We start from the raw sequence: 26,382 nt of genomic DNA, 5'->3' as shown, positions 1-26,382 counted from the left end.
CCACGGGCAGATTCACAGCGCTGTTCCACCTCTGTGTTTAGCAAACACAAGGATCAGTTGGCAGTTCATATCAAGTCGATATCTATACATGTTTCACTACACAAATCACTATAGTTGACCATCTTCAATGTTTCCTGTTATTCCCCTTATTTTTACTTTAATATTTTTTATTGGTACTGTTATTATTGTTGGACATGATGAGATAATGAAAACTAAACTATTTAAAAAACAGAAAATGAGTATATTTTTTATTTTAATACAAAATATGACCAGATAAAAGTCTTTTTTTCTTTTTATACACAAGACCTCTCAACAAAGTTAGATCGTTTTGCCTTATCAGTCGCTGCTGATGTGTAATTTCTTGAGTTTCTCAAATAAGATTTTGCTCATTTTCTAGGATTATGGAAACCCACCATACGTTAGCATGTAGCATACATTAGCATGTCATCGGGCTACCATTATAATTATTTACAAAATAAAAGCCTCATTTGCATTTGTTTTGAATCGAGTGAGAATATCTTTCTGGATTTGTTTTCTCTTCCTCGAAAAAAGCTCCTTTAAAACTTAAGTCATAATGGAAATGAATGCAACTGCTGTCTCCAATCCAGTGGAGGTCTAAAGGAAAAGTTACCCACCATCTTTAAAATAATAGCTAGACTTGAAATCACAGAAAATATTTATATTTAAAATCCTATTTTAATGGTAAAAAAATTAGCTGCTGACCAAATGTGGTATTTCATACTTGAGTGACCTCGGGTTTGTATGATTTGAGTCGATGGATCAGTGTGGTCTCTGTCTTGCAGACCCGTGTACGTGGCCGCGGTGCGACCTCAGTCCAAACACATTGTCGTGATGGTGGACCACGGTGCGTCTTTAACAGAAACACAACTTCAGATTGCGAGGGACTCTGCGCTGGTCATTCTGAATGCTGTAGATGAACACGACAAGGTGAGTTGATGAGAAGCTTCTCCTGACGATGGTCCACTAACCCGTGCTCCATCTTAGATCTCCATCCTGTCGGTGGCGGAAACCGTTCGCTCGTGTACTCTGGACCAGTGCTACAAGAGTCTGCTGTCTCCGGCCACCAGTGAGACCAAGAGGAAGATGAGCACCTTCATCTCGAATATCAAGTCCTCTGAGAGCACCACACAACACGCGGCGGGATTCCAGAAAGCTTTCCAGCTGCTCCGAAACACCAGCAGCCTGAGCAAGCACTGCTCAAGTAGGAAGAGTCATAATTCTCCAAAAACCGCTCCATCTTTATTGTTAACATGAGGGTTTTTGATCTCCTCCAGCCACCGACATGATCATCATCTACCTGTCTTCTGGAGTCACATCCAGAGAGTCATCGGAGCAGGAGAAGAGAGCGACGCTCAGTGTGGTCCGAGAGGAAAATAAGCTCCTCAACAACTCCGTGATGATCCTCACCTACGCTCTCATGAACGGTACGTTGGTGTGTAGTGCTCGTGAAGTGGTGAAGCCTAAATTGTCTTTGTTCCTCCATATGTGCATCTTTGATCCCCCACCAAGCCTGTGCATGCATCAGTCGTCCATTTAGACTTACATCAGAGATGTAAATTTGGTTCACCTGAAAGACTTCAAAGAGTGCGTCTGTGTTAGTGATGAGTTCTGTATTTTTCACTGTATCATATTCATGTACGTCTGCCTATTAATGTGAGACACTATTTCCACTTAAGTCGGGATCTGAGAATTTTTTTAAATATCATCATGTGTCTCTTTGAGTAGATGAAACTGATGAAGATCAGGGAGATCCACAGCGATTAATCTACGAGGCCCTTATCATTGAGAATCGGTACAAGAACATGGCAGACTCGTATAGATGGATAGATGTTCCATTCATTTGGATTCTCAATTGCAAGAAGATAACACGTAAATTTAAAATGTACTACTCACTTGCTTTTGATCAGGTTGATGTCGAGTGGCTGAGTTTGTAGTACATGCAACCCCAGTGTGGTTATAACTGGAGGCACCTACTGAGGCTGTTACACGCTGGCATGGGCATTTACCTTGGCACTTCAAGAGGGTTTGGAATCTCTTCCACTCTGGATTTGCTTATTGACCCAGACTTTACTTGTACGCTGCCGTTTCTACCAAGCCATGAAAGGGTAGCGTCTAAGGCCTTAAGGTTGGGGTGTCCGGAACCTTTGCACTCTATCCTTTTGGAGTCACTAGGTGGCGCTTTTCTACTTCACAATTGTGCTTCCATCGGCTATGCTACCTAGGCCCACTGGGCGGGGCCGTCATAACATTGTGAGGCAATGGTGTACGTACTAGAAACTAAAAGGTCTGGACCTCATCCACTGTCAAACTTTTTGAACCTGCATACTATAGTCCTTTTGCATTTGGAGGGGTTTGTTGGTTAGTTTTGTTTAGGGAGTCTTGCTGAGTCACTCTTCAGTGACGTCACTCTCTGACCAATTCTTGTCAGGCAGTTGCTTGACGTCACCTTTTTAGTACCCAAGACTAGTTGGTGTAAATAGATTGAGTACTTGATATTGTTCCTCCTCGTGACTCCATTGTTCATCTGGAAGATTCCAACGCCCTCATGAACTCTGGGTAGTGATTGAAAGAACAACACTGGTGAAACAATCGGCCAAAATGAGCTTTCTTGACAGAGAGGAGAGTCATCGTGGGGAGACTCAAAGTATTACCACTGCTTCTCTATATCCAAAGAACACCATGGTATTCTCCCAGAGGAGTACTCTCCGGGGAGAGCTACATCCCACGCCACCATGACCCGACCTCAGATAAGCGGTTAAAGATGGATTATTGTAGTTTATTCTCTCGGCATAACAAGCATTACATCTGGATTCTACCGTTAATCCTGTCAATGATCGTAAACGGTCAGACATCTTGGCCTCTATCTCACCCAGCTGCTGCAGGAATTCCCGAATGTTCCAGGTGACAGCTGTAGGGCTCACGGTTATCTGCCGTCTTCCAAAGCAAACTGCCGAGCGTGCAGCGACATTTCAGTTGCATATTTCCTCCGAGGTGATGAGGGATTTATTTGTGTCATGATCTCTGACGAATGACATTTTTGGTTTGGCACTCGTGCGGGATTGTCGGAACAAAGCCGTGGAGATTACAGAGCCAGGTCACAAGTCTGGACCCGTCCGCCGGGGGAGATCTCCCACTCCAAATCACTTCGCTTGTTAAGTCACAGTCGCATAATCTCGTTACATTTACAGCCCGGCTCGCAACACACACAGTCTGTAAGGCTGTCGCGGAGGATGTGTTGGTTTGCTGTGAGAAACTTCAAATATGGTAACAGATATGTTTGAATTCTGAGCTGGTTCTCGCAGATTCAGATCAGATAATTTTCACACATTAGTAAAGACACAACAAAAGAAGACACGCACACTAAAACCTAGACCTGGCAATTCAATTTCCGTAGGAGCCAAACTTTATACAGTGACTCTTGCGAGGGGCCATCAAGCAAGAGTAACGGAGTCAAAATAATAAAATCAAGTAATAATCTATTAAGTAATAATTATTTAACTTTAATGTACAAAACGTTTTTTTCTTAAATATTTTATAGAAAGAAACTAAAATTACAAAAGCCGAGGACAGATATGTTAAACAAAAACCCTACTGTCATGTTTAGAGAGCAGTTATACATTAAATAAATAAATATATAATTGTTGGTTCTTTCATGATCTTTGACTTTGACCACATATATAGATGAAAAGGGCGCATGTGGCTCCTGGGCTGCACTTTTCCCAAATCTGACCTAGCCACACACACAAATGCAAAGGAATACATACACTGTAGCACACAGACCTGTAAAAACAGAATTGACCATCTTCGTTTTCTTACCTTCAACGTGCATCATCCTCTTGTACCTCCAGAGGGCGTTACGGGGCTGAAGGAGTTGGCCTTCATGAGGGACCTAGCCGAGCAGAATTCGGTCAAGTATGGCGTCTCTAGAGCTTCCGATCGGGACCGCCTGTCCATGGCTGCGGCGTCCGGGTCGGCCCAGGCGATGCCCGTGATGAAGGGAAGCATGATGGTTCTGAACCAGCTCAGCAACCTGGAAACCTCCGTGGGCCGCTTCTACATCAACCTGCCCAACCGCATGATCGACCTGGCTCGCTTCAGCCTGCCGTACTCCGACCCCATGGGAGACGGTGAGTGGACACGTTCTCTGGATTATAGGAAGACACATAAACTTCATCAGTTTTATGTCCAGTCAATTTTTATTTGATGTATTTGAAGAGAGTGCTTCATGTTCTTGCAGGTTTCATCATGACGGTGAGTCGGCCATGTTACTTCGGGAACTTGCTTCTTGGCGTGGTCGGCGTGGACGTGAACCTGGCGTACATCCTGGAGGACGTCACCTACTACCAGGACTCTCTGGCCTCCTACACGTTTCTCATCGACAACAAAGGTCAGAGCCAAGTCTCCTTCTGCATCTCTAAAAAGTCTATTTTAAATGTTTTTTTTATTTGTGTTCCATAATGTATATGAACTTTGACTCTGTCAGATGTTTCTCTGGGTTAAAAAAGAAAAAAAAAATTCCCAACTAGTTGTAATTATATAGTAGAAAATATAGATCATTGATTAAAATGTATTCAATATAATACAAATAAAAATATTGACATTTTGATCATTTATAAAAGTAATCTTTTAACTCTTTGTATATGTTTATACTTGCGTTTTTTATTTATTTAAAAAAACCATAATGTAAAACTGTAAAGACAGTTAAGATCTATATTTACCATAATTCAATGAAATGTAATAGACTATCTAAAACGGGGGAAAACACGATAATGTGACTATTTATATGAAACCCTATAAACTGTTGTTGGAAAATAATATATGAAAGGTCACCTGTTTTCAAAGATGAGTGTGTATATTATGGTGGTTATTTTGAGACTGCTTGCGTCACAGAAATCCAAATTTTTGGCCATTAAAGCAAATTACTGTTACACATGTTATATTGTATTTGCAGCTGATCCACAGTCACTGTTGTCAAAAGATCTTTTTATTTCCTTAATGTTTGCTGTTGCCATAAATATGCCGTCTAATTATAGTTTATTACTTTGCGCCACAAATATCAACAAACGACTGCTATTAAAGGTATTAGCTGCTGTTTGAATGGCCAGAGGGCGAGTGGAGCAGCTGTGAAGATTCTGGCTGCGACTCAGAATTCAAATTCAGGCCGAATCAGGGGGAAAACAAGACGTGGTTATAATTTTACACCAAAAGCTCTGAGGAATGTGTTCTCAATTGACTTTTAATCCATTCTCTGTTACCAATTATTCAGAAGAATATTGGATACATATTGATGCTTTTTACTTTTGTCCTTAAATCTTTTCTGCTCCGTTAGTATCATACACACAGAAACAGTCTAGATAAATTACTTTAAATAAGTAAGTTAATTTGTATAGAAAATCAATATATTGCTGTGGGATATTAATACGGTATTGTGAAAAAAATTGTGATATTCAAGTGTATTGATTATTTATCCACCCCAACTACATACTGCACTATTTGAATGTTCTCTCAGGATACACCCTGATGCACCCGTCGCTGACGCGTCCCTACCTGATGACGGAGCCTCCCCTGCACACCGACATCATTCACTACGAGAATATCCCAGGTTTCCCTGCAGTGAGACAGAACATCCTCAGGTGGGCTGCACAGATTTTTAAAGTCCCTCACCAGAGAGGAGTCCGTTTTGAAGAGGTTTTATCCGTGTGTCTGCAGTCTGCCGCTGGGCAGCCAGGTCATCGCTGTGCCGGGGAACTCCTCGCTGTCCTGGCACGCCAACAGACTCCGGGACAACAGAAAGTCCGCGTACAACGTCAGCTACGCCTGGAAGCTGGTAGGTGCCCTGGATGGAGGAGTGGATTCGAGTGGAACATGAACCTAACAAACCTCTTGCCACAGGTGCAGGACACGTCCTTCATCCTCTGCATCGTCTACATACAGCCGGAAATCCCCGTCAGACAGCTGAAGAACTTCAACACGGCGCCCAGTTCCAAACTTCTCTACCACCGTCTGGACCTCCTGGGTCAGCCCAACTCCTGCCTTCACTTCAAGCAGCTCGCCACCGTCGGTAAGATCCAGTCTGTCGTCCAGGGAAACGTTTATTCTCGCTTTTTTCCCCCCTTTCGCGCTTGACGTCTTTTCTCGTTCCCAGAATCCCCTACTGTGATGTTGGCGCCCGGGAGCTTCCCCTCACCCTACGAGCACCTGAGTCAGCCCGAGACCAAGCGTATGGTGGAGCACTACACCGGCTACCTGAGCGACAACACCGGCTTCCTCGCCAACCCTGGACTCAAGGTCAGACTCTCTCCGCCCCCCTCGCTTCAGCCCCTTCCTTTCCCTGGCTATTCAGAGCCCTGTGTCTTTAAGACGGGGATGAACCCCCATGTGGTTTTGGCAGTCTGGGTGCATTCTTGTCTCTGTAGCGGAGGTTGGGGGGGCCGACGGGGTCGAGTTTGAACTCGGATTCCCAGGAAAGTCTTAAAGGCCGTGTGGAGTGACCTCATCACCTCTTTCAAACGGCTCAAATACTTTTGCTGAGCAACTTCTCGGCTAGTTTTCGGGGTTCATAAAGCACTTTGAGTCGTCGCATGAATAGTTTTAATCAGACTTGATGTTAACAAGCAGAGTTTATTCACTTTTCCAGACCAAAAGGATCAATTTGGTAGTCCAGATGCAACTCACTGTTAAATATTTTACAATAGATCTGCATCATTAAAAAATGAAGCAAATACAAGAAACCAATAAGAATTATGTTCTAAAGTATATACATACCATATTTGGGGGATGCTGGGCCAAACTTACATTTTCACAAATAAATCGACAGTGATACTTATAATCCTTTGAAACGTATGTTTAATTCTGCTTCTACTTCCTGACCTCAAACCGATTTTACGTTGTTCCTGGTGCTCAAAAATCTGTCAAAATGTTTTAGAACGACTGTGTTCAGCTATGAAGCCTCACCGAAAGGCTTTTTGGTACAACTCCGAGAGGCTACTTAGTATTACTCCACGAGGCTTGGTTTAAGCATTGCTTTGTAATACTACTCCGTGAGGCTCCACTGTAAGCAAGGCTTTGTATTATTACTCCGAGAGGTTACTTAGTATTACTCCACGAGGCTTGGTTTAAGCATTGCTTTGTAATACTACTCCGCGAGGCTCCACTGTAAGCAAGGCTTTGTATTATTACTCCGAGAGGTTACTTAGTATTACTCCACGAGGCTTGGTTTAAGCATTGCTTTGTAATACTACTCCGCGAGGCTCCACTGTAAGCAAGGCTTTGTATTATTACTCCGAGAGGCTACTTAGTATTACTCCGCGAGGCTCCACTGTTAGCAAGGCTTTGTATTATTACTCCGAGAGGCTACTTAATATTACTCCACGAGGCTCCACTGTAAGCAAGGCTTTGTATTATTACTCCGAGAGGCTACTTAGTATTACTCCGCGAGGCTCCACTGTAAGCAAGGCTTTGTATTATTACTCCGCAAGGCTACTTAATATTACTCCGCGGGGCTCCACTGTAAGCAAGGCTTTGTATTATTACTCTGCAAGGCTTTGTAGTATTACTCCATGAGGCTCCACTGTAAGCAAGCTTTGTAGTATTACTCCGAGAGACTGCTTAGTATTACTCCACGAGGCTTCGTAGTATTACTTTATGAGGCTCCACTGTAAGCAAGGCTTTGTATTATTACTCCGCAAGGCTACTTAGTATTACTCCGCGAGGCTCCACTTAAAGCAAGGCTTTGTATTATTACTCAGCAAGGCTTTGTAGTAATACTCCATGAGGCTCCACTGTAAGCAAGCTTTGTAGTATTACTCCGCGAGGCTTCGTAGTATTACTCCATGAGGCTCCACTGTAAGCAAGGCTTTGTATTATTACTCTGAGAGGCTACTTAGTATTCCTCCGCGAGGCTCCACTGTAAGCACGGCTTTGTATATTACTCTGAGAGGCTACTTAGTATTTCTCCGCAAAGCTCCACTGTAAGCATGGCTTTGTATTATTACTCTGAGAGGCTACTTAGTATTACTCCGCGAGGCTCCACTGTAAGCAAGGCTTTGTATATTACTCCGCAAGTCTACTTAGTATTACTTCATGAGGCTCCACTGTAAGCAAGGCTTTGTATTATTACTTCGCGAGGCTTCGTAGTATGACTCTTTGAGGCTTTAGTAGTATTACTCCACAAAGCTTTATAGTATTACTCCATGAGGCTCCACTGTAAGCAAGGCTTTGTAGCATTATTCCACATGGTTTTGTAGTAGTACTCCGCGAAGCATGTAGTCTTACTCAGTGAGGCTTTGTTGAATTACTCCACGAAACTTCACTGTAAGCAAGGCTTCATAGTATTACTCCGCATTGTTTTGAACTATTAGTTTGTGAGGCTTCGTAGTATTACCTGCAAGGCTTCATAATATTATTCTGCAAGGTACCACTGTAAACAAAGCTACGTAGTATCACTCCTTGAGGCTTTGTCCCATAAACTTTGTAGTATTACTCCATGAGGCTTTTTAATATTACTTCACAAGATTTTGTAGTATTACACTACAAGGTTCAGTTGTTTTACTTCATGACGCTTCGTAGTATTTCTACTTAAGACTTCTAGGTTCTACTCTGTGAGGCTTCATAACCAGTAGCTGCTCTGCAGTTGTCAGTCTTGCAGTACAAAGACAAACAATGAGAACTGGGGAATAATTCTTCTTCTCTTTCACTTACCTCTCTCCTCCTGCTCTTCTCTCAGCCGTCCATCAGGAACGACGTGATGGCGACCAGCCATGTGACGGACACATGGATGACGCTGATGGAAATGAGCAGCCTCAACTGCTACATTGTGCGGCGCTACATAGCAACGCCCAGCGGGGTTCTCCGGATCTACCCGGGATCACTGATGGACAAAGCCTTCGACCCGACCCGGAGACAATGGTGAGCCTCGAGTCCTGGGCTCAGAGTATTTGTGTGTCGCTGCTGTTGTGTAGCAGGTGTGTGTGGGTCATTGGTTGCTGTGATGTATTGGAAAAGTTAACTTTTAGTGTGTTGTAGTGTTAAAATCTGAGCAAAGGGTTGTGTTGTGGTGTGTAGATGTGTCTGCATTTAGTTTTAGCATCTGTGTGTCAGAACACGTGTGTAGTAGTGTGTAACATAGATGTGTGTTCAACTTTAAATGGTTGATATTCTGGTGTGCTTTTGTGTACAGATATGGAGAAGAATTGTGTGTTTGTTTTTTTAGGGAAGGTACGTGTAGGTGTGTGTGTGTGTCAGAAGTGTGTGTTTTGGTTGGGGAAGTTATGTCTGGGTCTGAACAGTGTATTTTGATGTCATATTAGTGACTGTGTAGCTCTGATGTGTGTGTTGTGTGTATACAAACGTGGATCACACACTTCCATCAGACGGTGATCACACTCTGACTTCCTGCAGGTACCAGCACGCTGTGGCCAACCCGGGCCTGATCACCTTCACCGGGCCGTACCTGGATGTGGGCGGGGCCGGATATGTGGTCACCATCAGTCACACCATCCACGCATCCAGGTGACGCCACTTGACCTTTTCACAAAACCAAAAAAAATCATGTATCTAGTCATTGGAGTCATTAATTGAAATGTTCCCTGCAGCTCTCAGATGGCTCCAGGCTACGCTGTGGCAGTGATGGGCATCGACTTCACCCTGCGCTACTTCTACAAGGTCCTCCTGGACCTGCTGCCCATCTGCAACCAGGACAAGGGCAACAAGATCAGGTACTAACAGATTTTGAAATATCAACAATTCTTCATCAAAATGTGTGGCTTTAGTTTTCCTTCTTTGTAAAGTTTTTGTGGCGTCACTACTATGTTTGTCTCATATCTTTGTCATTTTTCATTTTTGTGTGTATTTTGGATGAGGTTTTTGTGTGCGTTTTTTCTGTTTGTGTGGTGCATGAATGTTTTGTATTTTTACTGACAGTGAATTATTGGTTTTTCTTTACATACATTGTTATTTACTATTTGTGTTGTGTGCATTTTGTGTGTGTGTGGGATTATGTTTTTAATGTATATACATTTTGTTTAAGTTTAAACCTGCAGTCTTGTTTTTCAATCTTTCTTTTTGTTGTGTTCACTTTGTCTGCTTTTTTTTTTGCTTTTCATGTTGAACTCAGAATTTTTTTTGTATTTTTAGTTTGTGTTTGTGAGATTAATTTGTTTGGGTGCGGTGTGTTTTATTCGTCTGTGTGTTAATGTGGCATAAAAGAAAATACCTGTGTGTGTTTTTTGTACTTTTTAAATGTTTTTAGTTTTTGTGTTCTGTCCGATTTATATGTTTTGTGTGAAGTGTTTTAATATGTTTTTCTTTGGGTTTGTTCTTTGTGTATTTGTATTTTTGGGATTAGTTTGGATTCTAGTTTTTATGAACATTTTGTTCATAGTTTTAGGTCTTTGTCTAGAACTTTTAGAAACTTTTCTTTAAACTTTTGCATTTGTTTTAACTTATATTTCTATTTGTTTTTTAATTTTTTGGGTTTCGATAAAAAATGTATCTTGGCTAAAAGTGGACGCTCATAGAGTAGAATGTACTGTTTAAAATCCGAAATATGTATTTTTAATAAAGGGAGTAAAACATTGGGACGTTTTAAATCCATATATCTTCATGGTGTTTGTGTAGCTAATCACTATTGTGTGCGTTTCAGGTGCTTCATCATGGAAGACCGAGGCTACCTGGTGGCTCACCCCACCATCATCGACCCCAAAGGTCACGCCCCGGCGGAGCAGCAGCACATCACTCACAAGGTTCTTAGCAGCTCAGATGAAGAGTCGAGTCATCGCTTGCTCTTCCTGACGGAGTGTGTTTGTGTTCAGGAGCCACTCGTAGCCAACGACATCCTCAACCATCCCAACTTCGTCAAGAAGAATCTGTGCAACAGCTTCAGCGACCGCACCGTGCAGAGGTTCTACAAGTTCAACACCAGCATTCTGGTGAGATTCAAGGAACTAGCACCTGTACTACACTGAGCTACACTTATTGTGCGACAGGGACATCTTGTGGTTGGTCGTGGTGTTGCACCTTCTTTTAAAAAATAATTTAACATGGACAGCGAAATGTAAGAGGTTATGACACATTAGGTATGCATTTAAAACAGGAATATTTGATGGATTAAAAAATGTAATATCACTGTACAAACAAACATTATTATATTATATTTTCAACAAACAAACTTTGAAATACAACAAAAGTTAAAATATCAATGATAGAGAGAAATAATAGCAATATTTATAATCTTATTAAATCTTTTTTTTTTTAAAGGTAAGCAAACACCAGAATAAAAACTTAAGAGTAAATACTTAAACTGCTTTAAGTTAACATACAATGAAATATATAAACGGTAGAAAGATGCATCCAATATGAATACATGTAAGCTCTAATTCTGAAGTATTAACCTGCTACTTTTGATGTAATTGTATAGCAATTCAATGTATCCAATAGTGGATAAACACGGATCTGTGCAAAGCAGGTAAAACAAAATTAACTAATTGTATTGTAAAGCCTTAAATATGCTATAATTTTTATATATTTCTTTATTATATATTATTATATTATTATTCTTATTTACCAAGAAGAAAAATGATTTAAACAGTGCATTTAAAGAAAGAAAACGGCTGAATTAACTAAAGATACGTTTGTTGTCAAAGGGAATAAAATGGTTTTGTGATTTAAGAAAATGTGAAAAACATTTGACTGTCTTATTTTCTAGTTCAGCTGTATTAAATATGGATGTGATTGTTCATCACAGGGGGATCTTACCAACCTGGTCCACGGCAGTCATTGTTCCAAGTATCGTCTCACCCGCATCCCGGGCACCAACGCCTTCGCTGGCATCGTCAACGAGACGTGCGACTCTCTGGCCTTCTGCGCCTGCAGCACCGTGGACAGACTCTGCCTCAACTGCCACAGGTAGCTACGACCGCCTCACACCGAGCTGGAGATGATAATCCCATGTGTTGACTTATTCTCTTCAGGCTTTAATTTTGATCAACGTGATGTCATGTCTGACTCAGAATATCATTTTTTTCTAGAATGGAGCAGAACGAGTGCGAGTGTCCGTGCGAGTGCCCCCTGGAGGTTAACGAGTGCACAGGCAACCTCACCAATGCTGAAAACAGGTTGGTTTTCTCTTCTAATTATATTTATCAGTTTGTAAAATTGAAGATTACATCAAAGTAATACATTTATTTCTTAAACCAGCATCTTTTTGTTAATGTTGTAAAATTGCTGTAAACTGGGCAATAAAAGTAATGATATTGTTGATAATCAGGGGTGTCAGGAAAAATGGATACACTTGAATAAAGCTGTTTTTTTCACAATGCTATATCATTAATCAACAGCACCTTATTGGTATTAACATTTTTAAAAATGTGTATATATATATATTTTTTTCTTTTTTATTGTTCTTATTATTTTATGAATTGGCTCATATTTAAATGAAGTGTGTATAATTTGTTTTGTTTTTTTTACAATTACAAAAGCAAATATTCAAAGTGTTTATTCCTTTTTGTGTTTCTAGGGAATTGTATATTGTGTATATATATATGTATATAGTTATGTTATATACTGTTACTTAGCATCTCAGCTGCGGTGTTTCTTCTGGTGTCAGTCATCCTATCCTTGTCCTCTCCTCCTCTAACTCCTCTTCGTCCTCCGCCTCCTCACCTCCTCCTCTTCGTCCTCCGCCTCCTCACCTCCTCCTCTTCGTCCTCCTCCCCTTGCTCCTCTTACTCCTCCTACTCCTCAGCCTCCTCCTTGTCCTCTGCCTCGTCCTCCTCATCATCTTCGTCCTCCTCCTCGTTCTCTTCATCCTCCTCCTACTTGTCCTCCGCCTCCTCGTCCTCCTCTTCGTCCTCCTCCTCCTCCTCTTACTCTTCTTACTCCTCCGCCTCCTCCTACTACTCCGCATCCTCCTCGTCCTCCTCCTCTTCGTCCTCCTCCTCTTCGTCCTCCTCCTCTTACTCTTCTTACTCCTCCGCCTCCTCCTACTACTCCGCATCCTCCTCGTCCTCCTCCTCTTCGTCCTCCTCCCGTCAGTTCTTGTGACAGCTCGTCACTGCTTCAAATGTCAATCCCTCCTTCATATCACAAAGACCTGTAATTATCATTTCCCTCCTGTCACATGATGTTGTCTCATCTTTGCATCAATTGACAGCTAAAAACGTGACGACTTTTAATGCCACTGAGTTTCTCTTTTGTCGCACACAATCATGTTTGGTGTCGAGGCGTTGACGGCCGCCGTCAGCAGATCTTTGTGTTTGTCGTCACTTTCTGACAAGAGCGCTAACTGGTCTGCTTCACGTTCCTGCAGGAACCCCAGCTGCGAGGTCCTCCAGGAGCCCGTCAGCCTGAACGTGATCGACCCCAGTTTACACGACACCCTGCCTCAGTGCATCAACACCCGCTGCAGCCAGAGATACAGCAGCAGGTACACATGTGCACACCTGCAGCTGCTGCTACATGCTGCACCTGAGCAGACGTTCCAGGGCGGATGTTAAATGTGGGTTCTGTTGTGCAGTGACTGTTTCGGTGTCCTGGACTGTGAGTGGTGCATGGTGGACAGCGATGGGAAGACGCACTTGGACAAACCGTACTGTGCCCTGCAGAAGGAGTGTTTCGGTGGCATCGTCGGGGCCAAGAGTCCCTACGTGGACAGTTTGGGGATTTTAGGTAAGTGATGTTGCCGGGTCAGGAGTATTGATGTTCTGTTGAAGCTTAAAGAAACTGTCATTATTCTCAGAGTCCACTAGATGGCGGTCTCTGCACTATTTTCCTTCGTTTTGAACAACTAATGAAACGTCAAATCATTTTTAAACTGATGGCGCCACCTACTGACCTCTTAACAACATGACACCGTTTTAATGACGCTTCATCAGACCATCACTAGTCAGGAGATGTTGATACATTTGCAGTCATTGTTTTTCTACTTCCCGTTTTATCAAGTTAGATGTTTGGCCTCTTTTTGTAACACTTTAAAAGGTGTCTTAGGTTTGAAGAAAATGTTTACAGTGCTTTAGATGGAACTTTTTTATTGTTCACTATTAGCTATAAAAAAAACATTATCTCATTCTAACATCCAACTATTTTATAGAATTATTCATTTTGAGAGTATTATTGTCCACTGAAATAAAGTAAAAAACATCTTGTAATAAAAACATATTTCTATTAATCTTGTGATATTTATATATTTTTATTTTTTAATCTCTTAACCCTTGTTATCTCTGGGTCAAGGTGAACAACCTCCCTGGCTTCCATAAATACATGTGCAGTGGTGGAGGTCGTTCACCTTGACCTAGAGGCAACACAAGGGATACTATGAACACATTTGTTTTCAGACCTTTGGGCCCCTTGACCCTGAGATAACAGAAGGGTTAAAGGCTCAAAAAGCAAAAAATATTAGAAATGGAGTAATACAGCATCAAATAGCATTTCTTGTTAAATAGCTTGAGGATACGTTCATGGTTGCTAACACCTTTTAAGTTAAAATATCTCATGTGAAATAAAAATAAAAAGAATAATAGTGCTATTGTGCATTCATTAAAATACAGCTAAAATGACCACCTCACTAAAAAGCAAACTGCTAATGGAAAACATTACTAAAATACTTCACAAAGATATTCTTTAAAATATCTTAATTTATCTTAGATGCTAACAGGTTAGCATCAATGCTTTTCTTAACTAATTCTAATTTTATCTAAGATGTAGTGTTGAATATTCCTTATTGCAAACTAAAAATCCAGAAACACAAACAAATTTAAGCTTTATAAGTCTTTTGTAGCCAGCGGATTTTCGTCTACGGGGGCAAAATAAAGTAGATTTTGAATGTATATTGATGAACTGTGTAGTGGAAATATAAAAATAATAATAATAAATAAGTAGTAGGAAGACAAGGCTTTTCGACTCTAGTGACCATGTTGTCATTTAGATAAGATTAGAATCCATGCTAACATAGTTAGCTTCCGTGCTAACATAGTTAGCTTCCGTGCTAACTCTCACCAAGTCGTGACACTGACGTTCCTCTTGTTTCTCCCGCAGACGAGGAGGTGGCGTCCATCAACATGATCAAGAGCGTTCCTGTGGGTCCTGTGGCGGGAGGCATTATGGGATGCATCATGGTGCTGGTTCTGGCCGTGTACGCCTACAGACACCAGATCCACAGACGCTCGCACCAGCACATGTCTCCACTGGCAGCACAAGGTTAGAAGTTTAGAATTTTAGATGGAATATAATATAGATTCAGGAAGGTCAGGAATTATGAGGTAATATATGGAAGTATATCAGTGTCATCGGAATATTAAATGATGGAATTTTACATTCAAATGTTAAAACTTTTTGGTTTTGTTTTCAATATTTTTAAGCATTTAATTTTTTATATTGAAATTCAATAATTTCTATCATAAGAGGTTGTTTTTGTTTTTTTAAATATATATATTTTTTTAATTCTGTATTGAAAGGTTGTATTTATTGTATTGAATAATTAAATGTAATCATTTTTACATTGAAGGTTTGAATTTGTCGTATTGTTTCCTTTAATAATTGTTCTTTATTGTAACTTAAATTCAATATAAAAAGTTTTTATTTTTATATTGATTATACACGGCTAAGAATTACAAATTTAGACAATTTGTTGTTGACCATAAATATTATAATATTAAATTCTATGTGTTAAAAGATGTATTCATTTTAAAATTTTGGTTAAGTTAATTATGAACAAGGTGATTCGATTTTTTTTTTTCAAAAGCAACAGCATTTTCATTAAAAAAAGTTCAACATTTCAAACGTTAAATTCAATGATTCACTGATACTACTTTCATACTAATGTCATGTCGCTGCTACTATCAAAGATGCAATACGTGTGTCTGCCACACGGGGGAACTGTATCCATTTGGGTTTGAACGACTCCTAGAGGTCGCAAAGTTGAATCATATTTATTTTCCTTCTTATTGACCGTTTGTATCCGTTTTCGTCCAGAAATGTCGGTGAGAATGTCCAACCTGGACAACGAACGCGATGAGAGAGACGAGGACAGTCACGAGGACCGAGGCATCAGTACGTTCGTCCTCCTGGTTCAAATGAATGATTCCACGTCTGACCCGGTTTTGAACCTTCTCTCCTCCAGTCAGCAACACTCGCTTCATCGCCGCCGTGATCGAGCGACACACGCACACGCCTGAGAGGAGGCGGCGCTACTGGGGACGCTCCGGCACCGAGAGTGACCACGGTAGGTGTTTGTGCGTCGACCGGGAGAGTCTTGGTTTAACATGGATTTTCATCATCTTTTACCATTCAGAGCCAAATGTTTTCACCTCAAAGTCCTGCTGTTAGTTCTGCTTCCATCAATCCTTCATTTAAAACGCAAGAATCTCTCGATTACAAACCTCACATGAAATTATTGTTCTGGGAGAAATAACAAATATTAATTTCATCTTCAAATATATAAATGTTAGGAAAATTTGTGATACTCACTAGAAATTGCTTTTATCTTTTAGAATAGAAAATGGTCATAATTCTGAGTTCACACTCTTAAATAGAAAAACCTTTCGATCACAAAAGTGAAAACCTCTCAATTATGAAGAATGTTTGGGTAGCAAATATTTTATGAAAATACCAGAAAATAAAACCTTGTATTACAAAAGTGAAAATCTTCTCGCTAACAAAAACCAATCAATTACAAAAATGAAAACATCTTGATCACAAAAATTAAAACCTCTCAATTAGGAGGAATGTTTAGGTAGCAAAAATGAAATTAATTAAAATATTAAAAAATAAAACCTTGTATTACAAAAGTGAAAATCTTTTCATTGAAAAAAAACGCTCAATCACAAAAATGAAAACCCCTCAATCACAACATGAAAACCTCTCGCTTACAAAAATGAAAACCTCTCAAATATGAAGAATGTTTGGGTAGAAAATATTTTATGAAAATACCATAAAATAAAACCTTGTATTACAAAAGTGAAAATCTTTTCATTGAAAAAAAACGCTCAATCACAAAAATGAAAACCTCTCGATCACAACATGAAAACCTCTCGCTTAAAAAATGAAAACCTCTTAATTATGAAGAATGTTTGGGTAACACAAATGAAATAAATTAAAATATAAAAAAATAAAACCTTGTAGTACGAAAGGGTAAATCCTCTCACTCACAAAAACCTCTCGATCACAACATGAAAACCTCTCGATCACAAAAATGAAAACCTTTTAATTATGAAGAATGTTTGGATAACAAAAATGAAATAAATTAAAATATCAAAAGATAAAACCTTGTATTACAAAAGTGAAAAACCTCTCACTAACAAAAACCTCTTCATCGTGAAAATGAAAATCTCTCGATCACAACTATATATATTCTTTTCCAATTTTTTAAAATATAATGGTAACAACTTGGACGAGTGAGTCTTTAATGAGTGCAGATGTATGTGCAGCACTTTGGTCAGCGCTGAAGTTCCTCTGGTATGAACGTGTGCCAGGATTTGTTCTGTCGTCGGCAGCATGTGATCAAAGTGCTGCAGCTCAGTATCGGCTCAGAGCATTAACTCACACATGCTTCCGTCAAGCAGCCGCCGGCTCTCGTCTCAACTCTCGTCTCAACTCACACACTCACCTGAGGAATTAAGAAATACTTTCCCAACTCGTGATCCTGAGGATGTGCTAAACCCAGAGAGAGACGTTTGAGTTTTTTTTATTTCTGACTCGATAATCTTGTTATAGCAGCAGCTGGGATTCCATTCTCTCAACCTGCAGGCGAATAAATGTAACCTCCAGTTGGAGCACGGAAGTGTTTAAGAACCATCAGAATATTGACTTATTTAATTTAACATTTCAACATGTTGAAATTTTAATTTAGTTTTTTATAGCATTTTATGATTATTATTTTTGAATAATAATCATTTCTGTAATGTTTGTATTAAAAAGTTATTTTTATTTAATAACTAATCTAATCTAATGAGTTCATGTACAGTTGTTCATTTACTTATTTAATTTAATTTTGGAACACAGAGTTAAAAAGATAATTATTAATTATTTACAAAAAATGTCTTTAATAATGGCTCTGATCTACTGCCATAATGATAAAGAAAATCTTAAACTTCTAGTCAACACGAGTTCTGAGATTAAAAAGAAGTCCTGGTGCTCTCTACTGACACCTATGGGAATCTTGTAGAATTAATCAAGAATTAACCAGTATTACACGTGTCATATTTTCAAGAATAAAATAACTATATTCTTGATAAGATACAAAATATAAATAATGGTAAAATCATAATCATAATGTAAAAAAAAACTTATTTTCTTCTATATCTTGTATATTTTTTAAATTACATTTTTTGACCTACATTTAATGTATTTATTATTTATTTGATTAGTTATTATAATTGTATGTATGTATTTTTTTAATATTGTTCTATTCAGTTTTTATCAAAGTTTTTATTTCGATCCTGTGTACACAAAAAAAATACAAATTCCCTACGAGACACGTGCGATTGTTAGCAAAAGTGTTGTGTGTTGTCACTAAACTAACTGGTTGTGTTGTCGTGTGCGTCACAGGCTACAGCACCATGAGTCCACAGGAGGACAGCGAGAATCCGCCCGGCAACAACGACCCGCTCTCGGCGGGCGTCGACGTCGGGAACCACGACGACGACATGGACCTGGACACGCCCCCCCAGACGGCGGCGCTGCTGAGCCACAAGTTCCACCCGTACCGCCACACGCACCATCACCCGCTGCACACGCACCACCTGCAGGCCGCCGTCACCGTGCACAGCGTGGACGCCGAGTGCTGAGCCAGAGTCCAGAGACTTCTTTTTATAAACACTACCATCCTGAGACGTATAGTTCAGCTCCCGCCAGGAAACCAGTCACGGATTATTGGACGCTTCACAGCGAGAACCAACGTGGACGGACGGGTCTGATCGGACGGGTCTGATCGGACGGGTCTGATCGGACGGGTCTGATCGGACGGGTCTGATCGGACGGGTCTGATCGGACGGGTCTGATCGGACGGGTCTGATCGGACGGGTCTGATCGGACGGGTCCTCCAGGATCATGCGGAGACTTGAGTTCCTCCTCGTCACGATCCTTCAGCCATGAAACAACAACAGCAGCTCATTTCTGCTTCTTAAACCTCAACATGGACTTATTTTTCTACTATTTATTTAACAGTTTTGGAGGAAGACTCACGACATTCCTCATCAGACAGAGATTTATTTTTAAGGTTTTTTTTCACTTTTTTTCACATCATACAACTTTATTTAAACATACACAGAATACAAACGATCTATTTGAGAATCAAACGTTTATTTTTATTAGATGCATTTTAAAAGGGTTTTTGTCTCTTGCCTTTAAATAAGCCCCTTAATAATAGATTTAATGATCAGTTTTTTAAAATGACGTTTTTTAACTAAATTCATGTTGGTAGAAAAAGCCTAAATTCAAGCAAAAGGGGTAGAAAAGTTAAAAAAAAAAAAAATTTTATTCAACCAGAAACACAAATATAAATATATATATATTTTTTATTTCTCCCTAATTTCACCGTAAATATACTTTTGAAATATGATTTTACTTAAATTTTGCTTTAAATTTTTCACCCCAAAAGTCGGATTCCATATATATGATGACAGTTACACACATTTTTATATAAATATATTTCATGGACATACACAAATTTTAATTGATATAGAATGAATATCTTCTAATTAAAAATAAAAAAAATACGGAACTATTTTCCTCTTTGGGATTAAAATAAACAGAGAATTATTTTAAAATTTATTGTGAATTTTTTTTCCCATTTCGATTTTTAAATCAGATTTATATCAATATTCAAGTGGATTTCTTCACTTTTATCACTAGTTTTAAACAACAAAATATTCTCCGAATACAATTTTAATTTCGTAGCAAAGCACTCGATCATAGAAGCTGTTGAGTTGTTCGCCTGAACCGACTCGCTGGTTATTCTGGCACATATTTTATTTTCTAAATCACTCAAGTCTGTTCCTGAAGCTACACATTTTTTTTTCTTCTCTCGCCATCATGACTCAAAACTGCGATTGTAAAGTTGAATTCTGGAAAAGATGCTGCTGTTGCACAGATGTTCCACACGTCTGTCAGCTCCTCTGTGTTAACCACTTTTTCTATGTGTGTGTGTGTGTGTGTGTGTCCTGCGCATGTGTGTGTGAACGTGAACACTGTAAATAACCGTGTGACTCTTCAGATGGTTTTAGGTCCATATTGGATGAACGTTTAGGTCGTAGAGTTGGACTCTCATGGCAACGGTTGCTATGTAAAACTGAAGTGAATGCTGGGTCGCATGTCGAACACCGTGTCGTCTGCAAACAAAGAAACTCTACGTGAGGCGAGTGTGTGTGTGTGTGTGTGTGAGTGAGTGTGTATCTGGGCATTCATGTTTCCTGGAGCGTGTCCTGCAGGAAGACGACGAACAAACGTGTGGAGCCAAACACACGTACTCGTGAAGGAACTCGTGGGGACCTTGTGTATCATAAAAGTTATCAAACGAAGATTTATTGCAACGTGAATGTGATAAAGTTCATTTTACACAAACTTGTGATTCTGCTTCTCATTGAATATGTGTGTGGACATTTCTGAGACATTACACAACCAGAGTGGAGGATGTTATTCATCAGATGGGGTCCAATCTATGAGTGGAGGTTCCTCAGGGATCCATTTTAGGCCCTTTTCTTTTTAAATTAAAGAATGTATTTTAAATTTTCCGTTTTATGATTATTGGTATTATTTAATATATAATTAATCTTTAATTTTTTTGTATTTTTTCAAACGTTCCCATCATGTATTTTGGCCCTCATAGCTGCACAGATGATAATGTGGCCCCTCAAGTCATTGAATAACCAACTCTGTGTTTAGCTCTTGTTCATTTGCAAAAACCTCTGCAAAGTAATCCTCGAGTTAATGGCTACGCTAAAGGAAAATGACTCAACATTGATTCCTGTTGAGCTTCTGAGAATGTATTTGTAGTGTTTTGAGTAGTTTAATGTTGTCATGTCAACAACGAAGCACTTGAACTCTTTTCGTTTTTATTTCAGCTGTTCACCAAAAAACTTGTTTTAAAAGCAGTTTAAAAATGTCGCTATAGTAGTCATCAGACAATAACACGAGAGTACCAACCTTCTTGATCCAACTTTCAGCCAATCATGCGACGCAGAGATGATCACATGATGACAGAGAAGCACTAGTTAGTCAACTTGTTATGTCGGATTCAAAACTATTTAACAGTAAGATTTTAGCTATTTGCTATTCATGGTAGTTAGTTAAGTTGTAGCGGGTGGGTCTTCACCTCGACCCAGAGACAACACAAAGGATACCACAAACACATTTGGATTCGGGCCTTTGGGTCACCTTGACCCTGAGGTAACACAAGGATTTAGGTGAAAAGCACAACACATACGGTTGAAAATATTGTTTATGGCGCCACATGTTGGAAGTATACGAGTGTCAAGTCAATAACTTTGTTTTTTTATTTTTACTGAATTGTTACATTAAGCATTGAATTATTTTACATTCAATTCAACCATTTCTATATTAACATTTAATTACAAAAAATGAATATCTTAAAAATTAATACATTTATTTTAACACATAGAAATGGACATTTTTATTCCAATAATTACAACAACAACAGAAATCTAAATTCCATGTTAAAATGTTTTTTTTTTTATTCAAAGCCTTTTTAAATTAATATAATTGTTTTGGGTATAATACTGATATACTTCTATATCATTGAATTACCTCTCTGCAATTAACCATTAATACATTTCTGAACAATGTACATTTTTGCACGACTTATTCATCGAGGACCGTCTGACGACCTTCTCTAATTTCTTACCCAAGACAAGGACTCAGGCCTGATGTTTGTGAGCAGCTCCACTGAGCTAATATTCTCCGTATGATCCAAGAAAGCTCCTCAGTGTTCTTCATCATCTGCACTTCTCTGACAGCCATCTGCAGCTCTCATTAGCCCAGCGCTTGCCTGGGAGTCTGACAGCCACTCTCGGCTCCTGCTGCATTACTTCACATTACCGTCATGGCGGGAAGTTTCGCCGATCTGGCAAAAAAAAAGAAAGCCCAATCAGATTACATCATGTGCCGCCGCCACTTACGCCGGCGGATCATCAGGAGGCGACAATGGCTTCGTTAGCCGAGCGACATCGGGTGGAGGTCAGGAGTTCACCCGAGCCGGTCGGCGCCACCGTCGTCCACGTGGTCCTGTCAGGATCTATTGAAAGCTCCGAGATCTGCTGGAGAACCACAGTGAGCCGGGGTCGTCCTCGTCTTCCTGAGGATGAGGAGCAGAGGAACACTTCAAGATAACGAGGAAGAGGAGGAACTCAAATTAAACTCTAGATGTGTTGCTGTCACGGCTTCACTCGTCCTGTGACAAGAGATTATCACTCAATTCTCATTTCCTGACGAAAGAAACTTGATTGGGAGAAAAACCAAGTTGTATTTTCTTTTTACTGAGTTTTATTTTTTATATCAAGCTATCAAGGAAGTAATTGAGTTTGATTGGCCAGCAGGTGGCAGTAGCAGTAACGCACAGTAGGCGAAGAAGAAAGTGCAGCCACGTATTGACAGAGAGCTGACAGTAGGTGGCAGAAGCGTTCTGAAACTCACTTGCACAAACAAAAAAAAGTAGTTGTCAGTTTCTACTTCAACTCTAGTGAGGAAAGAGTTAGCAATCCTTCAAAAGATCCCTGGATCCAGATGGTAATCCTAAATACCATCTGTTGATGGAACACCTTTATCAACATCAACCAGATCATTTCATTTATATTTAGTAGTTTTCCTTACATTATGCAGACACGCACATAACCTCCTTGGCAGAGGAAATGTTTCATGAATATTTATTATGGGATACTACATTAGAGCAGTGACCATTGTTGTCAAACTCCACCACCATCTTTATGAAAAGTGTGTCTGTGACAGAAAGCCTGATTCTGATCGTTATGCTGCTGATCCTGGAGGTTCATCTATATTATCTTATATTAATGTACTTTGATTTGAGCGAACCGTCCAGTGGGGCAAATAAAATCACTTGCCGGAATGGATTTTGATACATGTGACGTAGAACCTGTCTTTCCCAGCATGCTTTGATTCCTGAGTTTGAACGAAGTGCGTTGTTTTTTCTTCTTCTTCCCCCAGATTTCTCTCAGCTCGCTGTATTTCCAGGGCCTCAGGAGATCCTACAGACACTTCAGGAAATACTGGCGTATCTGAAAAATAAAGTCACCGAAGAACTTTATTGTGTCTTTCATCCAGAAAAGATCGTAGGAAGTCATCGCTGGAGGACAGATTTACTGAACTTCTGAAACTCATTGAACCTCCCTCAAATCAGAATTGTCCAAACTATGGAATTGTAATTATATTACGTTTTTTTAAGCATAGAACATTCCTTTTTGAGTAATTTAATTCAATTAAATGTATATTAAAAGTGTTACTTTGTTTTTAATAAACAATTGAATTAAATCATTTGTATATTTTAACAATTTCATCAAAACAAATAGAGTTTGATATTCCAACTCCAATAATTCCAATTTCTAATTTGATCTTTTAAAGAAGACATTTCTGAATCAAATCGTTCAAAAAAAAAAGAAGTCATGCTTAAAAACTCCCACTAAATTCTAATTAAAAAACGTTTTAAAATGTCATCACTTGAAATGTTGAACCAATCTAATTCTAATACCACTGATATACTCCCGCACCAAAATTATCAGAGACAGTAAATCAATTTGGAGACCACGCTTGACTGAGGACATGAGGATACAAATGTGTACAGGCTGTTGGTTCTAGTATCTTTGGTGACAAACGATTCTAATCAGGATGTAATGCGGTCTCAAGGCCGGTCAGCTGTTTTTAGTGGGTCACCGCGTCTCTTCGGTTTCCACGTTTATTTACGATCAAGAGACGAGCGAGATGGACTCTTGCTTCCAGGCCCGGACTGCAGCGCGAGCTAATGCACATGATAGAAAAGCTCCATTAACTCCCACACACAAGAACCACTTTGCCATTTCAGGTTCACCCTCATCTCCGACTCTCATCCCTCTCTTCCCTCGGCGTCCACACGCCTACTGAGCTCCTCTCAGGTGCCGCCGTTCCCTCGTCGAGCCACTCCGCCGCCCACGTCCCTCACACTCACGGTCCCGGCAAACAACGTTTTTCCTGCTTTCTTCTCCTCTCTACTCCCACTCACTCCGGAACGCTGTGAATCACCGGCTGACGCGCTCGGGAAAGAGAAGAGCGTTTATTTTCTCTTGTGAAGAACGACAGGATATGATGAGGGCTGACTGGAACATAAGTAGCCGACTCTGAGGGGTGAACTTTGTGTAATGGTGCAAAACTCTTGTCGTGCCGCGGACGGATGTGTGTTTTCCGAGCGCCGAGGGAGCGAGAGAACAAATTAATTCTCTGATGGAAAGCGTGTTTATCGCCTCGCACGGCGATCCTGGCGTCTCAGAAGTGAGCTCTTCAAAGTGACAAGTCGGCGCTCGCAATGGTTGGTGCTCAGCGACTCGTGTCCCTCGATCTGTCAGCGGACAAAAGCAAATATTAGAACTCGAGAGTCGCTCCGAGATAATTGCTGGTGGACTTGAGGGAGTGAGACGTCCCTGTCCCCAGATACCTCCGCCAATTTGACGCCTCCTCTCCAGAAATGCATCCGGTGACATCCTGACAAGACGCCCAAGCCACCAGAACGAGGTTCCATCAATAAAGTGGAACTACCTATCTCTACTCTGAGTCTCTCGTGAGGGCTTAACCTGGTTAACTCCATCTTACCGGGTGTGAAACCAAACGATGTTGGCAACAAATTGAGACACGTCGCCATCTCTGGTATCAACTTAACCAATCCATCTCTGAATTGGTTAACGTCCTGGCGTGTTAACCAATCGATTCCCAGATGTTACTGAGGGATAAAATACACAAACAGATGAAGAAGAATGAACCTAAAAGAACGGATCGCTTATCTGAAGAATCTGATGGAGCCAGAGTAGAGGGTGTGTGTTGTTAAGAATCAGGCAATATAATACACATCAAGATACAGGGTCAATGATACGATGTATTTATAGTATTGTCGAGTACTTGACTCTGGTGTTGTAGAATTTACAGACCACATGACTCTTGATTAAGTCATAACTGATTTCATTTGTTTTAAAGCTAAAATACTTCCAAACATCAGCTTAAATAAGGAGTTGAAGTCGACTGTATCCTCTCGTCCTCAGTCATTGCTGGGATCTCGCCGGATTTCATTGATCCTTTAGCTGTTGAGGAAGTAATGACTGCTGCTGTCTAGCGACCATAAGTTTAATTCTAACACAAAAAAGGAACAAATGGCGTTAATATTTACTTATAAACAGTAAATAAAAAATATGAATTGAAAGCCAAAAATAAATAGATCAATATTTATTTTTAACAATATTGATACAGTGTTGCTGAATATCAATACAGTATCATAGAAAATATACGAAATATATAAGTGTAACGATATTTCCTTACACCCTCAACCGAGAGATTTTAAATATGTATATATTTTTATGCTTCCATATTAGACAAAAGTACAATTCTTGGTTCCACACATGGAAGATACTGTATAAGACATTGACACATTCGAGTGTGACTTCTTGGCAACAATGAGTGTGTGTGCGTACACTTTTCTTGATGGTGAGAGTTAGAGCTGAGCCAACAGCTGAGTGTGTGTTCCTCGACAGGAGGAGGATTTGAAGCAGTGTAAACACCAATCTTTCAGTGAGTAAACCGAACCACCCAGGAATGTTCTCGGCATCCTGACCCTGACACCCTCCTCTCTGTTGCTTCTCCTTGCTGCCTCCGGGTTTTTCGGCGCTCTCTGTGGGGGTCCTCGTCCGTCCTGGGGGCGCTCTCATATGGAACCCCTCCAACGGTTTTAGGGCAACCCCAATTCTGACTAAGTATGTCAGGACGATTGCCAACGTGGTCCACTCAGTTCCTCGTACCAGTTTCTCTCTTGATCTGACTTTAAGGCTTTCATTTAAATAAGTCCATTTATCAGATGCTTTTCTCTGAAGCAGCTTACATTCACAACACCACACGCTGATGGGAGTAGGCTGCCACGCAACTGTCGGGACATGGTAATGAACCCACGGCTTCTTAGGCAACAAGACACGTAACCTTCTGAGCCACGTCGCCCCTTCATCAAGATCTCCTCTAGCATATCGGTTAATGACTATTTGTAATATTTCACGTAACAGAGCACTACTGCCACCTGCTGCCCAAAGCAGCTCAGGTGAATGAGACTATTTTAAAATGAAGGATAATTAACTAGTGCACTAATAAAGTGTTTGAATTCCTGATTTGGCAAAG

The 26,382-nt window shown here is 40.2% G+C and overlaps 1 protein-coding gene across 1 annotated transcript in view; it reads left to right on the top strand.

Annotated features, from left to right (window-relative positions):
• cachd1 (cache domain containing 1) overlaps positions 1 to 20,574 on the top strand; it is a 60,696-nt gene extending 40,122 nt beyond the window's left edge. The window contains exons 6-27 of the mRNA XM_087784967.1: positions 804 to 948; positions 1,006 to 1,222; positions 1,296 to 1,445; positions 3,870 to 4,148; positions 4,259 to 4,408; positions 5,531 to 5,654; positions 5,731 to 5,848; positions 5,914 to 6,082; positions 6,167 to 6,309; positions 8,747 to 8,928; positions 9,421 to 9,531; positions 9,615 to 9,737; positions 10,664 to 10,763; positions 10,833 to 10,949; positions 11,765 to 11,925; positions 12,048 to 12,134; positions 13,328 to 13,444; positions 13,535 to 13,686; positions 15,052 to 15,213; positions 15,988 to 16,065; positions 16,136 to 16,237; positions 18,562 to 20,574. Of these exons, the coding sequence (XP_087641093.1) occupies positions 804 to 948; positions 1,006 to 1,222; positions 1,296 to 1,445; positions 3,870 to 4,148; positions 4,259 to 4,408; positions 5,531 to 5,654; positions 5,731 to 5,848; positions 5,914 to 6,082; positions 6,167 to 6,309; positions 8,747 to 8,928; positions 9,421 to 9,531; positions 9,615 to 9,737; positions 10,664 to 10,763; positions 10,833 to 10,949; positions 11,765 to 11,925; positions 12,048 to 12,134; positions 13,328 to 13,444; positions 13,535 to 13,686; positions 15,052 to 15,213; positions 15,988 to 16,065; positions 16,136 to 16,237; positions 18,562 to 18,800 (3,226 nt within the window). The 3' untranslated portion in view covers positions 18,801 to 20,574. The remainder of the gene's footprint in view (positions 1 to 803; positions 949 to 1,005; positions 1,223 to 1,295; positions 1,446 to 3,869; positions 4,149 to 4,258; positions 4,409 to 5,530; positions 5,655 to 5,730; positions 5,849 to 5,913; positions 6,083 to 6,166; positions 6,310 to 8,746; positions 8,929 to 9,420; positions 9,532 to 9,614; positions 9,738 to 10,663; positions 10,764 to 10,832; positions 10,950 to 11,764; positions 11,926 to 12,047; positions 12,135 to 13,327; positions 13,445 to 13,534; positions 13,687 to 15,051; positions 15,214 to 15,987; positions 16,066 to 16,135; positions 16,238 to 18,561) is intronic.
• Positions 20,575 to 26,382: the final 5,808 nt, after the last annotated feature.

The sequence above is a fragment of the Callionymus lyra genome, chromosome 2 (genome assembly GCF_982586985.1).
Source record: "Callionymus lyra chromosome 2, fCalLyr1.hap1.1, whole genome shotgun sequence".
In the NCBI taxonomy this organism is placed as follows: domain Eukaryota; kingdom Metazoa; phylum Chordata; class Actinopteri; order Syngnathiformes; family Callionymidae; genus Callionymus; species Callionymus lyra.
This window is presented reverse-complemented; position numbering and strand designations above follow the sequence as displayed.